This window comes from Platalea leucorodia (genome assembly GCF_965183815.1).
Source record: "Platalea leucorodia genome assembly, chromosome: 5".
Classification (NCBI taxonomy): Eukaryota; Metazoa; Chordata; class Aves; order Pelecaniformes; family Threskiornithidae; genus Platalea; species Platalea leucorodia.
In genome coordinates this window covers 6,374,748-6,395,151 of record NC_138827.1, presented here as the reverse complement: position 1 = coordinate 6,395,151, position 20,404 = coordinate 6,374,748, and the positions used below count along the sequence as shown (strand labels likewise).

Genomic DNA, 20,404 nt, shown 5'->3' with positions numbered 1-20,404 from the left:
TATAAATCATGCTGCATTGATATTGTATTGAGATATGACAAAGCAAGGTATACTTACCTGACAAAAGATAAAAGCTATGAGAGAATACATTCTTAAGCTTTTATATGGTCAGAATTAAGCCAAAAACTAACCTCTTTGGTTAATGTCTTTCAGACTTATGATTTAATCTGAGAGTCTTTGGAGGTGCTGTGTAAAAACAAGTTAGAAACTATAAAACCAATTCAGAGCCACTAAAAAGTTAAATTTTAAGAGTAATTTATTTTCATTTTTCTGTGACCAGTTTCTTTAATTTCAATACTTATAATATTTATTTTTTAATTTTAGTTTTAAAAATTTGATGTTGTTAAGTTTTATCTTGAAATTATTCTAAATTTCATGGCCAAATTAAAAAACTTAAAGGAATAGATACACCCACAGTGTGTTAACTGTAGAACTAGTTTCAATAGGGCTAATATAATTCAAGAAAAGCAATGAGAAAGTGTTACTTATGTGTGTAAAAACATTTCAGAGAGAATTTTGCTAAAATGTTTTTTCTTCAAAGTACATCAATATGAATGGGTTTGTAGGGAGGGGAATCTTTGTATCAAGTGAAAAGGAAAAATGTGAACTGATCTCTCTGAGGTTTTGTTACTTGTAATTTGAGGCAAATACTCTCTCATTAAAAAAACCCACAAACTAGACCTTTTAAGACTGACATAAGCATAGTTAGAATGAACAAGCTTTAATGTATATGCTTTCTTTTTACTTGTAAGAATGTTTGTGTCTATCATGACTGGAAGATTCTTGGGAATAAGAGGGAAGTTGGACAATGTGCAAGTACTCCTTGTTGCTTGTTATGCTTGTGGTCATGCTTAACAGCAGGTGTAGAATACCTGCTTCTCTTACGTGTGTCCAGTCTATTTCTGATACAAAATGTTGAGCGTAAGATTTTGTACATATATTGTGCACGTGCAACATGACTTCTATGTTTTGAGCTATCTTTCTTGGATATGTCTATATTTCAAAGAATGTGAAAGAGGTGAAGGTTCTATCCAAAGTGTAAGGTTGTTTGATGCATGAGTAGAGCATAGGGGAGTCTGGTTGTGGATGTGTGAGATAAGAATATTGAGAGGGGTCTTAGAGAAAGTAAGGAATGTCAGGTACTCTGTGTGTAAACGTTCAACAGGAGTAGATTTTAGTGCCAAGTCTTGAATGGTCTGAGTCCCAGAGGATGAGAAACTTAAACTTTATGCAGAAAGCAAAAGAAGTGGTGATAGTGCCAAAAAGCAGCAGAGGGGGAAAAAAAGTGAATTCAGTGTTACCACTGTGGATTTCAGTGAATAACAGAAGATCAGAGAGGAAGGAATTACAAGTAGGAGAAGTGAAGGATGGCTACCATAACAAGAGAGGTTGATTAGTGTTGATGAAAGCAAACAACTTCTAGAGAATATTGTAGAAGAATTTGCAGACTCTAGTTATTAGCTGAGGAAAAGGAAGACTCAGATGTTGAATACGACACCTTATCAATTGAAGGAGGAAAAGATTAAAAAATACCAATTAGAGAGTGAGAAGAGGACGGAGCTGATGCTGGACTCATGAGCAGTCCTGATGGAGGTTACACTAATGAAGCGCTTGGAAAGGTAGTATGGAGAGGACAGGATCCCTGAAGGATTCAGGGGAAAAAGTGGTTAGAAGAAAGCAACTGCTTCTTTCAAAACCAGCAGATAGAATAAACTGGAAAAAAAAAAAAGAGATACAATATTGACTCTCTATATAAAATTGAACACAGTACTTCTGTCCCTATTTCAAGGCTTAATGAGCAAGCCTATATAGGCAGCTTTGTGTCAATTCCATATGCAAAGCTGTCTTCATGCCAAAGCACGTAATTCTGCAAGGGTGATACAGAGCCAAAATTCTTAAGTTAAAAAAAAAAAAACAACAACCACCAACCCTTCTCATAGATTCTGGCGTAAATGGTATTTTGGAGAGTGTATAGCTGGGTACTTTGGAAAGCCTTGGTAGTGCTTCAGTATAATCTAGAGCTCAAAGCTACAAAAACTTCCATTTCAGTTCTTCTGAGTTGCTCTTTGGATGAAGGTGGGTATTTAACTAGAACCCTTCGGGCTCGGCCATAAGAATTTTAAGATGTTTTAGTTGAAAGTCAGATTGAAAGCCACAAGAAAGAATTAGAGATGAAGAGCTGAATTTTGAAGAGTCATTGAGCTAAATTTAAAAGTGACATAGTCCATCTTATGGGGTATAGTGTCAAAATGACGAGGAATATGTTGAGGTTTCCTGGTAGATGATGATTAAAGTCCTAAAATGAGCTGTGGAGGTATTGTTCATTGCACTGGAGGCATCACATACTGACGGGGACTGGGCAGGCTGTAAACTGTAAGCAAAGGACAGGAGAAGTGGAGACTTAGAGATTCAGCTGCAGTTAGTGGAGGATTTGTTGGTCTGATACATGAGCATGTTAATATTTAGCTGTTATACATTAAAATGAGCTGCTGCATTTTGGACTAGGTCAGGTAGCTTTAGATTCAGGCAGAATATATGAGAGAGATCCAGCTGTAGACAGAATAATAAAAGGAGAAGTGCTTTCATTGTAGAAGGAAACTGTGCTGATGTCCAGTTAATTTAATTCCTACAGAGAAAAGATACAACCATTACATAATAGTATAATTAATCTATCATTTATTCTCCTTCTGAGATTTGACATTGTTTTATTTTTTTCGTTAAGAGATTAATAATCTTTCACAAAAACCTAAAAATTCAGCAAGATGTGTTTATGCTGCCCTACTATGTATACTTGTAATTGCATTTGGTGGTTTGTGGGGTTTTTTTTAAATTTTATTAGTATCACATGAAAACAAGCTCTAAATTCATGTGCTCCTGCTGCTTATTTCACACTCCAAGTTGAATTCTTTCCTCGTGATTTCATAACAGCAGCAAAGTGGGAGATGCGGTGGTGCACATCAAGGAGCAAAAAATTGGGGCAAACTTTTTTTGATTAATGAATTCGTGTGAAAATTTTAGTTTAAGTGTATTCGATGTGGACAAAATTGAGATTGTAGTATTGCAAGTGACTTGTGTCTATATAAAATAAGAAAACAGAATTTTGTATGAAAACAAATTTGGGTGAAATATATAGAGTACGTCCTTACTGTTCAAATGCTCTCTCCTTCTCCTATCTGATACTTAACAAACAGCCCACAGTGGCAGTAGGCAAAAGTAGGTTTCATCATTTCAGAAAAAACGGTAGACTTCTTTTTTGTTCTGAGTAGTTTGTAGCCCTCCCATCCACATACTGAAGCTTTAAGCTACTTAACGAGTTGTACACAATTTTCTATGATTGATACTTGGTAGTTTTGCGTATTGCATTTTTTTTAAAAAATTGAGTTTTTAAATTTAATTCTGAGTTAATTTTCTAAGGGTCATATTGTTATGTCTCTTCATCTGGAATTTTGGAAAGAATATTATAGGGCAACACTACATGTGACACGCTGATGTCTTCTTGCTAACGTTACGGTATTAAAAATAACCTAAACGGTAATTATTACAGCTGGACACTTCTGTCAAAGTGGTTCTTTTGTGAAGCAAGCTTGTACCAGTGTGTCAGATTTAAAGAATCTCTGTATATGTCTGTCTGAAAAAGTTTATTTGGTGTTGTGACAGTAGTGCATGGTGCATGGGTGAGAGCACCCTGTGCTTCTGATAATGAAATGTTGAAGTGTCCGTGCTACCTTTGTGCTAGGTGAGGTGGGAGTGAGATTGACAAAAGATTTTGCTGCCCCGATTTCTGTTTCACCTCCTTGGTTCTGGCTGACTGGCTGGCTGTTTCCCTGCTTCTTGAGTCTGTACTCTGAAGGTAACAGTTTAGATAAAGCTTCTCTCCCCCCTCCCCCCCCCCCCCAAATGTAGTTGCACATCATCTTAAGCTTTCCTAAATCAGGGCCGCTGCACTCGTTGCTTCCTGCTCCACATAGTGCAGCCCGCCCTTTGTTCTGGCAGTGATGCTTGTGCCATTGGGTGACGAGTGCTTTCTGAAAGCTTTTGCTGCTTCAGTTATCAGCCATACTGTCCAGTTGTCTGGCAACTGAGTCATTTGTGCCAATGCTAGCATAAAAAGTGGATGGGAACACATAGATGGAAGATAGCAAGGGTGATGGTGATCCCAAATTAATTTAAGGTGCTTTGGAACCTCATCCTGTGCCTTCAGTGCACTACTGTGGTTAGGCATAGGCGTATGTTTCTGAGACACAAGTGTCCTGATAAAATACTTTTTTCTACCCTTTATTTTCTGTGCAAATTGCGTAGCAGATTCAGTTACACCATCAAAAATCGGGTACAGCTCATTGTATTTGAGTAACTGATTGAGGCTAAGGTTGATATAAGCTGCGTCTCCACTAGATGGAGTTCCTGGTATAGCTGTACAAGGATCGCTGGAAAAGAAAACCCTCTGAGTGGAGACCGGGTCTCGGGTGTGAAGGGAAAAAGAGGACTTATAGGCTTGGGTGCTAACCTTGCTTTCTACAGTGAAAAATCACGAGTAAATCTACTGAATCTTGAAGAGAGACACTGGTGTAAAGTATCTCATAAAATTGAATCAGGATCGGTTTGTTAGGCCTGTCTTCTTTCCATCCTTCCCCACCCCCCCCCCCCCCCCGCCCCTTGCTTTCTACAGAATATCTAAATACTGCAGGCCCGCAAAATAAGACCTGTCAAGGGACATACATTTTCTGTTTGGAAATGTCTCTAACTCTTTAAGGGCTGAACGTATTGATTGATTGATTGATTGATTTTGTTACCTTCGCCAACCTCCCACCCCAAACACATTGGTGGGATTAAGGGCTCTTGGCTTCTTATGTTGTGAAAAATCTAGATAGTTAATGTTGAATGCTTATGAAATATCTATGAGGTGGTGCTGAAGAGGTTAAATGTACTGTAGAGTCTTTGTAGACATTGGGTATGAAATACTGGAGAAGTCAATGGACGTAACAGTGCTTAATAGAAACAGAAAATTAGTGATTCTTATTTGCCTGAGGTAAGTGCGAGCCTCTGTAATGTCTTGGTCTTTGTGCAAGGACCTAGTAAAGAAGAGCAATCTTAACAGAAACCTTAAATTAGAAATAAGGGTTTTCATGACAAGAAGATATCGCTGGAAGGATGAGGTGTCACCCATTAATTGAAAAGAATAGAGACAAAACCTTTTGTTTAGTCTTTTTGACAAAACAAATTATTTAAAAACATCAGTGGTATTTCCCTAGTCAATTTTAAAAAAATGTAAAGCACATATATAAGAAAATGGAATACTATGTAGAATAAAGGCAAAGATATTAATGATTGCTAGTTATTTGTCAAAATATGTTAATGAAGCGTTCTATTTTTAAGCTCATAATATGCATCTTGTCCTGGTTTGAAGTCCTGGGAGCTATTTTTTTTTCATGTGGTATTAGAAAAGGAGTGTTTAGAGAAAGGACTGCACTACTGTTAGCTTCTATATCACTTGCCTGAATTATTTTTATACCAGATCAACCATTTTATAAAGTTGAGAAGAAAATACATTCTTCACATGGATAATGTAATAGGCAGTTGTGATTTTTTTTAAATGCTTGATGTCTGAAGGCATACAATCTTTATAATACTGTATGCCTTCTATGTGTGTAAACTTGTTAGTGTAGGCTACTGCTGAGACAAGTTTGAAGTGTAAAATGGTGTGTGGTCTTGCAAGTGATCTCTTTCCGATCTTTTTTTTACTTGATGGAAAAGGTCTGACTGATTAGGCAGTCTGCTGTGATAATTCTAAAGGTTAACTTTTAGGTTGAATGTTTGTAAATGTGAAACTTGAACTTAAGTTTTGAGAAGTAGAATTTGACTACCAGATCACAACAAATTGAGTGGATGATTTTAAATAAAGAAATAAACTACATAAACAAATGCATTGTAAATGAAAGAGTGTTTTTGTAATTGTACGCTAGCTGTGTGAGAAATGCTGTTGGTTCTTTTTGCTTTGTTTCAGAGGTTCTTTGATTTCATGTTTTCATTTGCATATTCAAGATTGATCAACACTTTGCTGTTGGCATTTTTTAAAGGGTAGTCTCATTGGATGTGGGGAGAGGGTGCATATCTGCAAGTTCGCTGCCTGGCTATACCCCACGACACTGACAATCCAAACAGGCTGGAAAAGGGAGTGTTGCCTCTCACGGTGGTGTAGTAGGCATTGCACCTCAGATGGATCTGTTATCACTGTGGAAGAACTTTTTATTTCTACATTTCTAATTGAACTCCCCCAGAGGCTGATTTAGGTTGTGTAGATTGGTAGCCTCCTTTTGTTTTGGAAAAGGTTTGTAGTTGTTGTTAATTGATATCTAACTGATAATATCAGCAACTGAGTGTGAGATAACTGAGTTCAGTTACTGACCCAACAGAGCAGCACTGAGGTGACTGGAAGAAGTCACATGCTGTAAGTAAAGTGGGCTTTGCAATTGCACGCATTGATTTTTGTAGAATAAGGGAAAAATTAATTTGCAGATGAGATATTGATGGGGCATATGCTGCTCTGTGAAATTGCCTAGTAGTTATAGCGATACTGTCACTGTGCATGAGGATAGAAGGTCAGATTGCGTACAGTCGTTGATGTACCTTTGGCAAATTTGTGGTGGTGCTTACTGTATATATAGCCATAACTTGGAATGTGGTTATGATTGATGGGTTGGGTTTGGTAGAAGAGTGTGTATAAACAAGGAAATGGCTTTAGAGAAGAGACATTGATTTTATTTTTATAAAAATAAAACACATTTTGTTACCTTTTTTCTTTTTAGACATAATGACAAGTTATCCTTGGAAGGGATAAACATTGGTAATGACTTTCCCCTCCATCTCTTGAAGTAGTGTATATCAGGCTAAAGAATTCTGTTTCTTTTTTAGGTCTTTCATACTACTGAATTATGTATGTTTATCTATTGTTTCTCTGTGTATAGGTGATTTGGAGAGTTAAAACATTGATGTTCTTGTTTTAATAATACGAATATACAAATGTAAGGTATTCATAGTATTTGTGGGTCATATTTTTCTGACTTTGAAATGTGTGAGGATTAAGGATAAAAGACCAATGAGAAATTTACTTTTATTATTAATATTAGCTACATTTACACTACTAAATTCTCTTGAAGTAATTGTTCAACACACTGCTTTTAAGGGTTTAATCTGTTTTATGGATGTCCTTTTAGCTGTAAAATAGTGCAATAGACAGAAGAAACTTTGCTTGACCATCACCATGTTCCAGAACTTCACTTTGGGAAATTGGATAGACTTATATAGTTCCAAACTGTTTGGCTGGGAAGCATGCTGCCTTTGATTTTGACATAATGTGGAACGAGTTGATTATTTGCCTCCTTATATAACTTATTTGTTTTTCATTAAACATTCTGATAAGGTCTTATTAAAGTACCATGTATTATTTATGGTATATCATATGAAAATGGGTTGAAGGGAAAATTCTATTAGCTTAGGGCATTTGCAGAATAACAGCCTTTCTGTGCTAGGAAAAAAAGAATGAAGAAAAGCATGACATACTCCTGTCAGAACAGGAGACTGCTTAAGGCAGAGAGAAAGAATGAGAAAAGGAGAAAGGGCATAGAGAGAGTTCATTTCTCCTTCTTGCTCTCTCTTGCTCTGTGGTGTGTGGGTGGTTTTTTGTTGGTGGTTTGGTTTTTGGTTTTTGGGGGGGGCTTTTTTGGTTTTTTGGTTTTGGTTTTTGTTTTTTTTTTTTTTTGTGATACTCTGTGCTGTTCTGTATCTGGGCGGTTGTAGTAGATCAGTCCATGATAAACTGCAAAAGCATGGATGTTTCCTAAGCCAAAACCAATCCCTGTATTGTAAGTTTGTGCGTGATTGTTTTGGTGTTGATTGCTGAGTTCTGAATACATTGGTTTTGTTGCATTGACTGCTCTTGAGAAAGAAAATTATGTAATAACTGATTCTGCTGGAAAATTTTTGGGTTTGCATGAAGAAGACTTAGTGGATCTAAATAAGTCTCTGAAGCTTGTGTGGGTGCAGGTATGTGTGCGCACATATAGAATGAAAAAGAATATATTTTTTTAATACAGCGCCTGAGTTGCAGTGACATGTTTTGTATCTGTTTCCAGTTAAGCAGGGACTATTATTTGTTTTTAAGGGTAGATCTTAATATCAAATCAGTTACGCTGTTGATGAATAGACTTCTCTTGTAAGTGGGTTATTTATTTACTTCTCTTGTTTGTGGGTCATTTATTTATTGTTGTTAATGTTAAAGTCTTGATATAAGATGTGTTTTTGTGGGAGTTAGATATCCTATAAAATAGGTAATTTTAAGATCTTCTGCAGAGTGTTTTTAAAAGGAACCCCTTCAAAACCTCAGGTGCTGCTTTGAGGTTTGACCTTCTTTCCTGAAGAATTAATATTTAATTCATTTGTCAAATTCTAATTAAAAATAGTAGTATCTTCTGTTATACTTGAGTTCTATCTAAGAAAAAAAAAAAAAAAAGAGAGACCTGTAATATAGGACCTCAAGGACAAGCTGTAATATAAATTATTTGATTTGCAGGTCACATCCTACTTTATTACATAAAGACTAACTAGATCTACTAATGAATAATTATTACTCCATAAAATAAAGGGGGGAAAAGAAAAAGCCTGCAAGAGTGGAATACTAATTTGAGGTATCACTCTCAAAGTAAAATGTAAACATTAAATTCTGAAAATTGCAAATGTAATTTTTCCATGTAACCTGATAGGGCAGTCCTTTATAATAGATTGACTAGCTGTCAAATAAATTTGTAATTTTATATGAGATGGGTTTTAGACCAATTTTAAGATACAGTCTTTATCCAAGCCTGCTCCCCTCCCCCCAGTAAAGTAGACACAGTGTGCCATAGGATTTTGTTTCATTCCTAGTGTTTCTGCTGCAGTGGTTACACTGATATTTCACAGTTTCACTGTAATGCTTTTATGGGCTTCTCTGGGAAACTAGATGGTGAATGAAACGTAGATATAAAATTAATTTGTATTTAAAAAAAGCTCATGTACTGACAGCACTGTATATTTGCTGGAATCCTCTTGACTAGCCAAGATTCTTTCCCTTCCCCACTTTGTGCTTCATACTTTTGTTCTTAGAAGGGGAAAGCCCTTTTTATGTCAGGTGTGAGCCCTGGGAGGAAAAAAAGTGTGCGTGTGAGTGTGTATGTGTGCGTGCAGAATCATAACAGGCATTCAGTCCCAGCTGGGCAATGACACTAATTGCCCAGATCTCATGGATGCCTGTGATGCAGCGCGCTCACTTTCTCTCCTTCCCTATCCTCTCCAGGGATTTTTAAAATGCAGTATTTGAATTTTGGTGAGTGGTAAAGACCCTGCCCTAGGACCCATTTGACAAATGAGAAGCTGTGCAGCATCAGCACCAGCCGACTGAGCCTCACTGAGTCAATCTCTCTCTCTACTAGTCAGCAGCTACTGTTGTGAGACAAGCTTCAGCTCTCTCTGTCATTGAGGAAGTTCCATTTGCTCATCAATAGGCTGCAGGCTGTGTCTTCTTTTTTTCCTCTCCGTTAAAAATTCGTAGTTTAAATCTACCAAGTTGCCTTAGCTGACAAATGAATGTAGGGATCTAGCGCTGGGAAAAAAAAGGCATTCAAGAGATACTGTTTCTTACTTAAATATCAAAAGGAAAAAAACGTAGTGACAAGATAGGGCAAACGTGCTTGCATGCAAGCCCCCTCACTTGTTCTACGTAGACTTCAGAGCAACACCATGCAGCATCCCCTTACGGGTGCAACCTGCGTGGCACTGCCGAATGTGGGCATGTGTCCCCAGCTCTCCTGTGCCTTGACTTTTATGTACTTACAGCAGGTAAGTTTGCTTAACTTTTTTTCTTTTCCTATAGTGCCTGCTTTGTCAGCATTGTTTGGGGGATTTGTAATCTTGGAGATATTTTTTGTGTGAATAGACTGTATAAATGTCTCCCACTGTGTGGAGTGAATGTTGTGCCTGCACTTAAGAATGGTGAGAGTGAGTAGAAAATAGGTTTTACCAGAGCATCAAGCCTTTGCATATCTTTTTTTTTGATGTTGTTGTAATGTCTTTATTGATGCTGTTTATAGATATTTAACACAGTACTTTGACTGCCTTTCTCGTAGATACTGTAGCAGAGTTTCAGCCATAAAGGACTGCTCTTTATTCACTTGCAGGCATAAATTATACTTCTAATGTAAATGTGCCCAATGGCAATTTTGTTTAAACCTTCTTTGAAGCCAGGAATTTTAAGTCTGTGTTGAAACATGGTGCTGATTAAAATCAAGCTGATTTTTAGTTCACCGGAAAAAAAGAAGGAAAAAAAAAAGATTTATAAAGCTATATCTGTGCAGAAGTAATACTTCTGTCACTGAAGTATATTGGAATGGGTTTAAAAAAATGCTCTGATATCAGCAAAATTATATCAATATCTAGTCCATTTTTAAGATTTTTTCTTAATTAATTTCATATATTTTTTGCATCTAGGTTTTTTTTTTAAAGTATTTCCACCCCTCTCCCTCCCCAAATCATTTACTGGTTGGTACCCTCTCTCTGTTATAACAGGAAATAAATAACCGGATAATAACACATTATTTTTTAAACTGGTATTTTGGAATCATTATTGTATTCTACTTCCCTGTTTTATAACTGAGTCCACCGTTGTAGAGAGTCATCTAGTAATTATGTAGAGCCAAGGCAGAAATATGTTATCATGCAAAAATGATTAATCCTGTTTATTCTGTTACTTTCTGCTGAAACTTCAGGGAAAAAAATCTTGTGCCTACTGTAACAAATAGGGGCAACTTCCACTGCAATAGTTTATATGCATATTGACTTCCATGAAACAGTCTCTAACTTTATTTCTGTATTTACAAAAGCCTGAAAGATGTTTTACAGTATTTCTTTTGCTCCTAAAGATTAAATAAAATAGATTTAAAGCTTACTTTTATTTCAGAATATTTGTTTTCTATTACTGCTGAAAGAATAGAAGTCAAGTATTTGCAGGATATAAACCCTTCTGTAGCTTTTTTTTTTCTTCAATAGTGTAGTATAAACCATTTCTGACTTACAGCATGGGAGTGCATAATAAAAGATTCTTGTATACGCCCTAGATTATACATGTATGTGGGAGGGATTCATATGTCTTCAATTAAAATTTGCATCAGATAAATATGATGCATTTAATATTTAAATAAATTGCATGTTGTAATTAAAATCTATATTCTTAGTAGTTCTGTATTCTGGATATGTTTTGGAAATTACATTTATAGTTCAGCTTTAATGATCCAGTGTGACTTGTGCACTTACTGGTTGTATACAAAATGTGTTCCTGTATTTTGCTGGATTTGTTCCTTTGAGTCTGCCAAACAAACAATTTGTATGTTAAAGATCCAGCTTTCGAAAGGAAAAATGTGAATTAAGGTGAGAGGTCAACATGGCCACACAAGTAGCTGATAAAGGATAACATAAAGATGAGGTTAGGTGCTATAATAACCTTCCTGTGTGAGCTACTGCAGTATCATTATGCAAACACAGTTATAGTATGGTACTGCTTTAAGGTTTAAGAAACTGTGCAACCATAATGATTACTTTAAAATAGTGAATTCAATTCCATCTATTCCATTTGAGAGAAAGATGAGAAGTGATTGCTAATGCACTTTACAAAGTGCTATTTCTAGCGGATAATTTTTAACTCTTTAAGTGGATTAACTGCCACACTGAAAGTATCTTTTTTATTGGTTTGTTTTTTTTTTTTTGAAGTGTTGGCTTTCTCATCTGGTTAATCCTATTTTCAGTTTAGAATCATTCTACCCCTACCAATCACAATTATATATATGTTAAAAAGTCATCTGAATTCCTGATGATAATTGTGACAGGTTCAAAATTCTGTGCTTGTTGCTTCTTCTGATTGCTGGTTGGCATTTTACTTATTCTGGATTCCTAGAGTCAGATAATTATCATCTTAATTCAGGTATGACTTATTATTTTATGTATTTGGTTAAGTATTTCTTTAGAAACAGTGTTACTTTATCTCAAAATTATTCAGGCAGAAAGGTACTGTGGTGACATTACATACAAAGCTAACGCAACATGGTTCTAGTTTTAAATAGGAAAGGATAACAAGCGTTTTATATTTTTGAAAAGCATTAATAAACTTTCACCATGACAGTCTACTTCGCTTTTTTTTCTATTTTTGCCACATCTGATAATTTCTAGCAAACCTACAAAAAGACCTGTTTTGTATGGTTAGTGCAAATATCACTATTTCAGTGAAATGTAAATGTTTTTTCTCACTCTATGAAGTTGTCTATCGATCTTAAATACTGGTAACCTAAAAGCTTTATCTGGCAACTTAATAACTAGTGATTCCCCCTGCCTGTGGACCCTGTGACCAGCGGTATATAGACATTATGTGAACCTATCGAGTAGAGTATTTTTTTCCTCTAAAAATTGCACTTCAGATACATCTGCTCACTTGCACCTCAATTAAAATTAATTCAGACATCTGTATTACAACTGAGCTCTTTCTCAGTTTTAAACTTTACTATTTAGAATCTATTAAAAACATTATTCTCTATTTTTGTGTGTATCTGCTAAATATGCTAGTATTCTGTCATGTGTAAGTTTTATAATTGGATATATGTCTTTCCTGAAAGACTATAAAAGGCATTAGGTTCTTCTCAAGATGGGCAGACTTCCTGTCAATAAATATTTATGTAGCCATGGGGATAGTGGTTTTCTGTGGAGCTGTATTAATCATTTGGGAAAATCTGTGTTTTGGTAGTCATTTAAAATTCGCCATTATCTATTTGCTAAACTAACACCACTTGGTCAGTTTGTTTAGTATAAATGGATAAATTGTTTTCCACAGTGAACCCACAGAAGTGCTCTACTACTTTGTCCAGTGTTAGAAACTTAAGTATTTGCCCTGATACCTTCCAGATTACGCACATATATAACGTGCTAAGAGCTAAGTGAGGAACTGAATTTTTTTTTAAAACAGTCTGTGCATACAGGATGCTTTACCTAAAAACATTTAAAACCTAACTGTTGAGAATAAAGTTGAAAATAAATGAAGTACAGAGGCCTAGTTCACATTATGGATTAACTGTCAATAAGATACTCACTTGAAAAAGCCAACAAAAACTGAAGGATGCTTCTGGGTTAGTTAAGCTATTTGAAATGGTCTGAAATTATTTGCATGTTCTCTTACTAAGATGCTTCTAACTTTAGAAATCCAGAAAGAGTTTTCAAACAACAGTAAACCAAAATGACTGTATCAGTGGCAGCAACGAACGGAAGGAGGATATATGGTTTTGATTTGCAAGTTTTTACTGTGTCATTATAAAGATAGGGACAATTGGGAAAAGTGTAGATGCATTTGGGTTAGAATCTTACCTAGTGTCAATATTTAAAGATACAGGAAAAGGACACTTGGATTTGTAGTGCATTCTATCATTTGGTAATATTTTATGGTGTTAGAAGCAGCTAAATACATCTGTTTTCTCTTCTCTTCCTTAATACGACACATCAGTGCAAGAAATAATTTCTGACCACAAGCTTACATCAAATGCTAGCGTGAAGTAATTCTTGCAGCAAAATTTTAACTGCCTGTAAATTGGGGTTTGTCATATGTTAATGGAGGCTTAGTTCTGTTAACTGGTATTTCCCTATGATATATGTTCACCTGGACATAGGGTTATTTAGTTGGTATTTTCTGAGTAAAGTAACAAAGTCAACTGTTGTTTTGAAACATCACATAATATTCAATGTCATAGTGTACAGTGCTGCTGTCATTATTTTAAAATTGGTAATTTTTTTTTCTGTTTAATGATGATAGATGTGCTTTGTTTTAAATAGTGAAGTGGTTTGTACAAAGGGTAATTCCTCTTAAATGGAGCAATTGCTCATAGTGGACATTCACAGATTGAAAACAATTGAACTGAAACTTCAATATCAACCTTTTCTGTCTTTAACAAGAAAGTAGTTCACGGTACAGCTCTCGTATCAATGATGAAAAGAATCCACCATGAAAACAAAACCAAACCCAACAAACCCTTCATCTCTACCCCAGCTATTCCATTAGCGCTTACATGGTAAATTAGTGTAATTTTATTTGGGCCTTAAGCATTATTACTATGGAGAAAAGCTGAATTCCCCACTCAGTTACTTATGTCATGCTTCTGGATCTGATGATTTATAGGAGTCTGAAAGACTTTTTATCACATTCTTTCTTCATGGCTTAATTCAACGTTGATTTATTTGGTAGCATTTTCAATTGATGTAGTCAATAGTGTCAATAACGGAATAAGGATTAGAACAGATTATCTTTGTGCTAAAATTGTGTAAAGAATTAAAATGGATGAACAATTCTTGGATACAGTTTACCTTATTTATAGAGGACAAGCACATCAATTGCTGAATGCCACCATTGCAGTTACAGTTCTAAGTATGTGTCTTTTGCATTTTGTACTTCAGTGAGTCTTCAAAGGATCAGGTATGTTAGTTGAATTCAATAACTGATGTTTTATGACACTGTTTAAACCTATCATGAGAACACTGTCTTTCTTTACCTAGTCCATTTGTAGTGCTCACTCTGTAGCTCTCCTGTAAAATCAGCTAATTTGACTATAGTTCATGAAAATTTTAAGCATCTGTTAGCTTACGAATTGGAGTCTTTGCGCAATTTTGTTCCTCAGTCTGCTATTTCATGGCAATTTTAATGTGAGAACATACAACCTCTGCTTATGACTGCATGAGTGAAAAGAAGTCCACGTTACTAATGCTCACTCACCATCTGTTTTTCTTGCAGCTGGGCCTTGAATAATTGTCCAGTAGCTGATGGACCGAGGGTAGGCAATCTTTTCAGGGTTTTCTGATTCATTTAACCAGCTTCACTGCCCCAAGAGAAACATAGTGCTTGTTTATTCATATGTGTAGGGTAAAAAACTGTACTTTGTCAAATAAATTGTAGTACTCTGTTAAAACAAAAAAAGCAATTACCGTCTTATAAACGGTATCATGTAGATGCATTTGCACCTAAGGGGGCAGTGTGGCAGTCTTAGGGAATTTTAGTATATGAATGAAACAGACCTCAAAAGGTGGGAATGTAATTGTTGCACCAGAAGTACTGTTAACGCAGAAGTAAGGAATGATGTCTTGATGTGCTGTTTATCTTAATTAGGGTAAATAAGATCACTTGGTATTCACCAATAAACTTCGAAGCTGGTATTTGAGACTCCACCTCTGATTCAAGACAAATTTAAATGTTTACATATCTTTTGTCTCACAAGAGCTGTTTTGTTGTTTTCCAGAGACTAATGAGAAGTGGCTATAGCAGTGCTTATTCTGAATAAGAGCTAGTTTGTGGCATTTAACTACAGCGTTTTCAATTAAGGTCAGTCTCTTCTCACAATAGCAAGAGGAGGTGCTTTAGTTAAGTACTCCCCTCTTTAAATACTAGAAGAAGGAAAAAACAAAAACAAAAACAAAAACAAAACAACAAAAAAAAAACCCCAACCAACCACCCAAAAACCAACCCCAAACACAAAACCCCTCCAACCAACCAGAATCAGTTAAGAAAGTTATTTGCTGCTTTGGAATATAAGAGCAAGAGCAGTTGCAAAGGAGCTTCCATGTGGCAGAAGCAGGTGAATATTTTTGGCTTAGAATCATTGCTTTTATAACTGGGCTCTTCAAACATTTTAAAACACTTCAGCTGAAAAGTGATGGCTGGATTTTCTGTTGTGCGCTATTCGTAAGTTGTCACTATTCATTGATATTTGCTAAGTATGTATATGGATGGTTCTTTTCTGATAAAAATATGTGGTGTGGTATTATGCCAAGGAAAGTGTGCGTTGGTTATTTAAGCAGGGCTTTTTCTCAGAGCAACTAATAGATATTTCTTTCAGTTTAGATTTTTTGACCCGTAGCCATGCAATACTAGACTATGAAGTTTTTTGGTTTTCAGTGTATTTCTAAACTGGTAAATAAATACTATTATTGTGTTAATATTCTATTTAAAATATTTTTGCAGTATTTAATAGGTAGTATAAATGAAAGTGATGAAAATTGTGACACTAGAATTTATCACCTTCCTTTATAGAGTTAGAATAACGTTAGTGGAAAGGAGAAGTCAACACCCTCTAAGAATCCTTCAAGCTTTCCTGCCTTTTAAAGGTGTATGTGCGATTGATTTATCAGTTTTAAAGTGTGATGTGTAGTACAAGAGCTCTCCTGAGGAACTCCTGTCATTTCTTTGCTAGCATTGCTCATTTACCTCTGAGTTGCCTAATGCAGCGCCATTGACTGCTTTTACATTTTGCTTCCCCTCCTACTCTGTCAGTGCAGCAGCCCAGTGAATTTAATTAGAGAAATAGCATATCTAAAGCCTATAGTATCCTGACTTGTTGTAGTTGGGCCTTTGGTCTTTTGCACTATAGCAGGTTCCAGCTGTAGAGAGATCTCACTGTGTTTTGATCCTGCTCTTTCTCGTTGTATTGAACACATGCAGAATCAGAATTAGATACTGTAGTAAGAACTGAAGCATTCAGTGAATTATTTTTTGTTCACAGTGAGTCACTGATTTTTATTTTTTCCCCCAGATATGGAAAGAAAGTGTGTGGTACTTTAGAATTCAAATATTTAAGACATTCAGATGCTCATGAATAAGAATGCAAGTACTTTCATCTTAGACCATTTCTTAAATTTACCTTTTGACCCTTTATATCAAAACACACCAAAAATTGTTGGCCTTCCTATCTGTAACGTCTTGAATATTCCTTTTTTGTAACTGTGCATAAATTTAATGATCATCTCATATATGTTTGTGAGGTGTGTGTATATACTTATGATATGCCTTGCCTCAATTCCTTACTGACTTGCACTAACTATTATTATTATTATTCAGTTTTGAAGACTGCTTCTTTGGTTTTCTTCTCATAGCCTCTTCTTTTATAGCTATCTTCATTACCTCTACTGTGACCAGTAAGCCTTCTATAAATTAAATAGTTAATTACAGGTATTGATTATGGGCATGAAACATTCTTCACAAATAAGGAGTGATAAGAAGTTTTAAAATATAACTTTATGTTTTCATAAGGGCACCATCTTTCATAAGACAGTGTTAATTTAAAGTATTTGTTTGAAATAAGTTTCAGTAAGCATTACAGAGGGAGACAAAAAAAAAAAAAACTGTTAAAAGTTCTCCCAGAGAATAAGATCTTGTCAGAACAGAGCTAGTGTGAAAGGGGTGAAAAGAAGTCAGGCAGCCCATATATTCAATGCGTGTCCCCTCCTTTCTTAAGGTTTTTTTCCTTGTCATGTGTGAGTCCTATCTCTGGGATGTTACATGGCTGCATAGCTCAATTAATGCTCTATGGCAGGAGGAGGAAAAAAATGTCTCTCTCTTGTCAGAAGCGAAGTTATTTACTTTCAAAAGCTGACAGAATAGCACTGCAGGGGCTTCATTTATTTCCGTTCAGAATGTCATTATTGTGTAATGCAGAGGGACTTGTGCATGCATTGCAGGCTTATTCTTGTAATCTTTAGTCTGCTGGATGGCTGCATAAGTGTAAAATGGCACACTGGAATGTTTCCCTCTTCTGACTTTAGCTCGTTCACTTTTGCAAAACTGCATTCCAAGTGTCTTAAATATTTACTGTTTAGATGGCGATAAATTAGTTTGTCGGTGGTGCTGATGCTTGATACATTTGGGATCATGCTCTGGCCTAGCTTTGAAAGACTGATTGTATCCTTAGTTGCCTTTATAATGTGTGTCATTTTTCCTGATGGGTAGCATATAGTTTGAGACTGCTTTTTCAGCGTTACTCTCTCTCTGTCATACTCTTTAGTTTTGCTAAGTCTAGCCCCAAAAGGAATATTTTAGTGCAGAATGTTTTGTAAAGACTACGTGCTATTTCATTTCAAAGTTTGAAAAAACATTCAACTTTCTTGTTGTTGTATTACATGTACTTCAGAGGCAAGATAAGTGGTTTTGATGTTCCCCATCCAAGTTCAGTGTGTCTCGCTGCAAAAATACAGGAGTGTTCAGAAATTGCAGTTCCAAGAGTTTTGGTTTAGTTTTCCTTTCCTGTTGCTACCATCTTTTCCAGCTCCACTTAGAACACCACACTTAGCACATGCACATGAAATTGCCTGTTGCTCTGTGGAAAGATTTTTGGTACACCTAAAGTAAAAACACGGATACAGCTAACTTCAGGAGTTCCTCGTGCCCAGACATTGCCTTTCTCTCTGCCTGCTCTTAAAAAAAAAAAAAAAAAGCTCCAATGGAGTCACCTTTTCAGTCATAGTTGTGTGGTTTTGGTTTTTTGTTAAGACTAACTCCACTTTCACTAGTTTTTTTCAGTTTGTTTTTCAGTTTAAAGTGGTAAACCAAAGATTTAAAAAATTCAAAATTTATTCATTCGTAGTAGGTTTTCTTTGAACACAACCTGTCTTTAAATGAAAGGAAAAGGATTCGACTTCTAAATGGGATTGCTTGCTTCTTTCCTTCTTTTCTCTTCCTTTATTTGCAGACATAAAATCCAATAAATTTCTATTGCAGTTGCTGGGCTTGGGGGAGAAAAAGGAAAGGAAAAGTACAAAGCTATTGGGAAGCGTCAAACACGGAGAATGATGAAGTACATTTCATAGAAGCCAATTCCAACCCCAAAATCCCTGTTGTGCAGGAAGGCTTTCCAGCTCACGCAGGAAATTCAGCCATTGCACAGCATAGTATTAATGATTTATACACACCGCACCACTGCTTTTGTTCACTAGCAGAGCCAGGTTGTGTTAATAAAGGAATTTCAGGGAAAAGGGTCCCGGCATGCTGAGTTGTTTTGCTCAATGCAGTGGATGCTGCCTTCATAAATCAAAGGAATTTAGTGCTTTACAACCTTCCAGAGCTGCTGAGGGTGGTTTTTTTTTTCTTCTTTTTTTTTTTTTTAATCTGATTCACCTAGGAATATTTTCATTTCTTTTCTATAAAGAATGAATGAACTACTGGATAAGATCTATCTCAGCTGTTTTAGGGTTGATTGGTTTGCTTCACAGTGGCATTATACTTGCATTTGTTTTCCATTTGGTATTTATGCTTTATGGTGTTGTCTATGGAAAGAGGCTAACGTGGTTTTACTAACATAAAGAGATGCTGATCACATTATATTCTGTCTTGTTTCTTAGAAATAACTAAATAAAATATAAAGGCAAAATATGTTTGCAGTAAACAAAGCAATTTTCTATTCTTTACCTAAAATAAAAAAATTAATAACACTTATTGAAGCATTTATCATTTTACAACCAAGATAATTTTTTATTAGCAAAAATACACTTACATGTTCTTTTGCAATAAATGTGAGTATTAATTTTCAAAGTTGCTTTTTTTATCTGGAAACTTTGTTTCCTAATAGCAACTGCAGGATTGAGTACTTAATTTTGTATTAATTCACATAATGATTCTTTTCAAATAGTGGGTTGATATTGGTATTACTAAAGAAAATATGTATCTACATTTGATTGTAGAAATGAAGATAAAGAAGGATGGTTTTAGAAAAGGCTCTCAAATTCTGATGTGAAATAGAGTATTAAACAATGTTATGGGACACTCTCCTAGAAAATAAACACTTGGTGTGATACTTATGGAATCTAATCTTTACTTTCCATTACTGCTTTACAAAATTGGGGGGGGGGGGGGGGGGGGGGCAGCAGGAAATAATTACAGGGAACTTGTTTTGCAGTTAAAGGGAATCTGGCTTTCCAGGGGAATCTTAAGACTTTGTATTACACAGCAAGTGCAGTGGTTTTAGTCCATTTGGATCAGAGTCATTGATTCATGTAGCTTTTGCTTACAGAAAATGTGACTGCTCTGTCCTGGCTTTGTTACAACAAAAATACGGTTCCCTCCTTATGAAAGTCAACAATGTGGGAATCAGTATTGCAGAAGTTAAAGCTGCTTACTACTGAGAGGAATTTTTTGTTTGTAGTTTGTTCTGTAGTCTGAAGGCAGATAAATACTTTCTTTTCTATTTTCATCACTGGTTTAAATATCACAGGTTAATATAAGACAGGTGCCCTGTAAATGAGGTTTATGTTTATAGAGTACCATTTTTGTATTTGTTTGTCCTCTATTATTTGGGTGCATGAGTGTTTCATTGTATTTAATTATGTCTGTGAGGCACAAGACAACAGTCAACATCTGCTCTATTGTTTCCTTGGTTTACAGATAGCTTTGATGGGTTATTAAACAATCTATTTTTCAAACAGAAAACAGGGGAACAAGCTGCACCCATATTATGTAATTTTATAAAGGTACATTATGTAATTAGTTGTCTAGTATTTGCACAATAATCTTTTATTTTGGTTGAATAAATGC

General features: G+C 35.6%; 1 protein-coding gene across 5 annotated transcripts in view; it reads left to right on the top strand.

Moving 5' to 3' along the window:
- The window catches only part of RBFOX1 (RNA binding fox-1 homolog 1), a gene marked incomplete at both ends in the record, with an annotated part of 1,359,850 nt that overhangs the window by 1,057,171 nt on the left and 282,275 nt on the right, over positions 1-20,404 (top strand). For 3 of the 5 annotated variants that reach the window (XM_082312184.1, XM_082312191.1, XM_082312187.1), the window contains one exon: positions 9,769-9,867. The exons of the other annotated variants lie outside the window; for them this stretch is intronic. In XM_082312184.1, the coding sequence (XP_082168310.1) occupies positions 9,769-9,867 (99 nt within the window). Of the gene's footprint in view, positions 1-9,768; positions 9,868-20,404 lie in introns of those variants that run through there. 5 annotated transcript variants of the gene reach the window in all.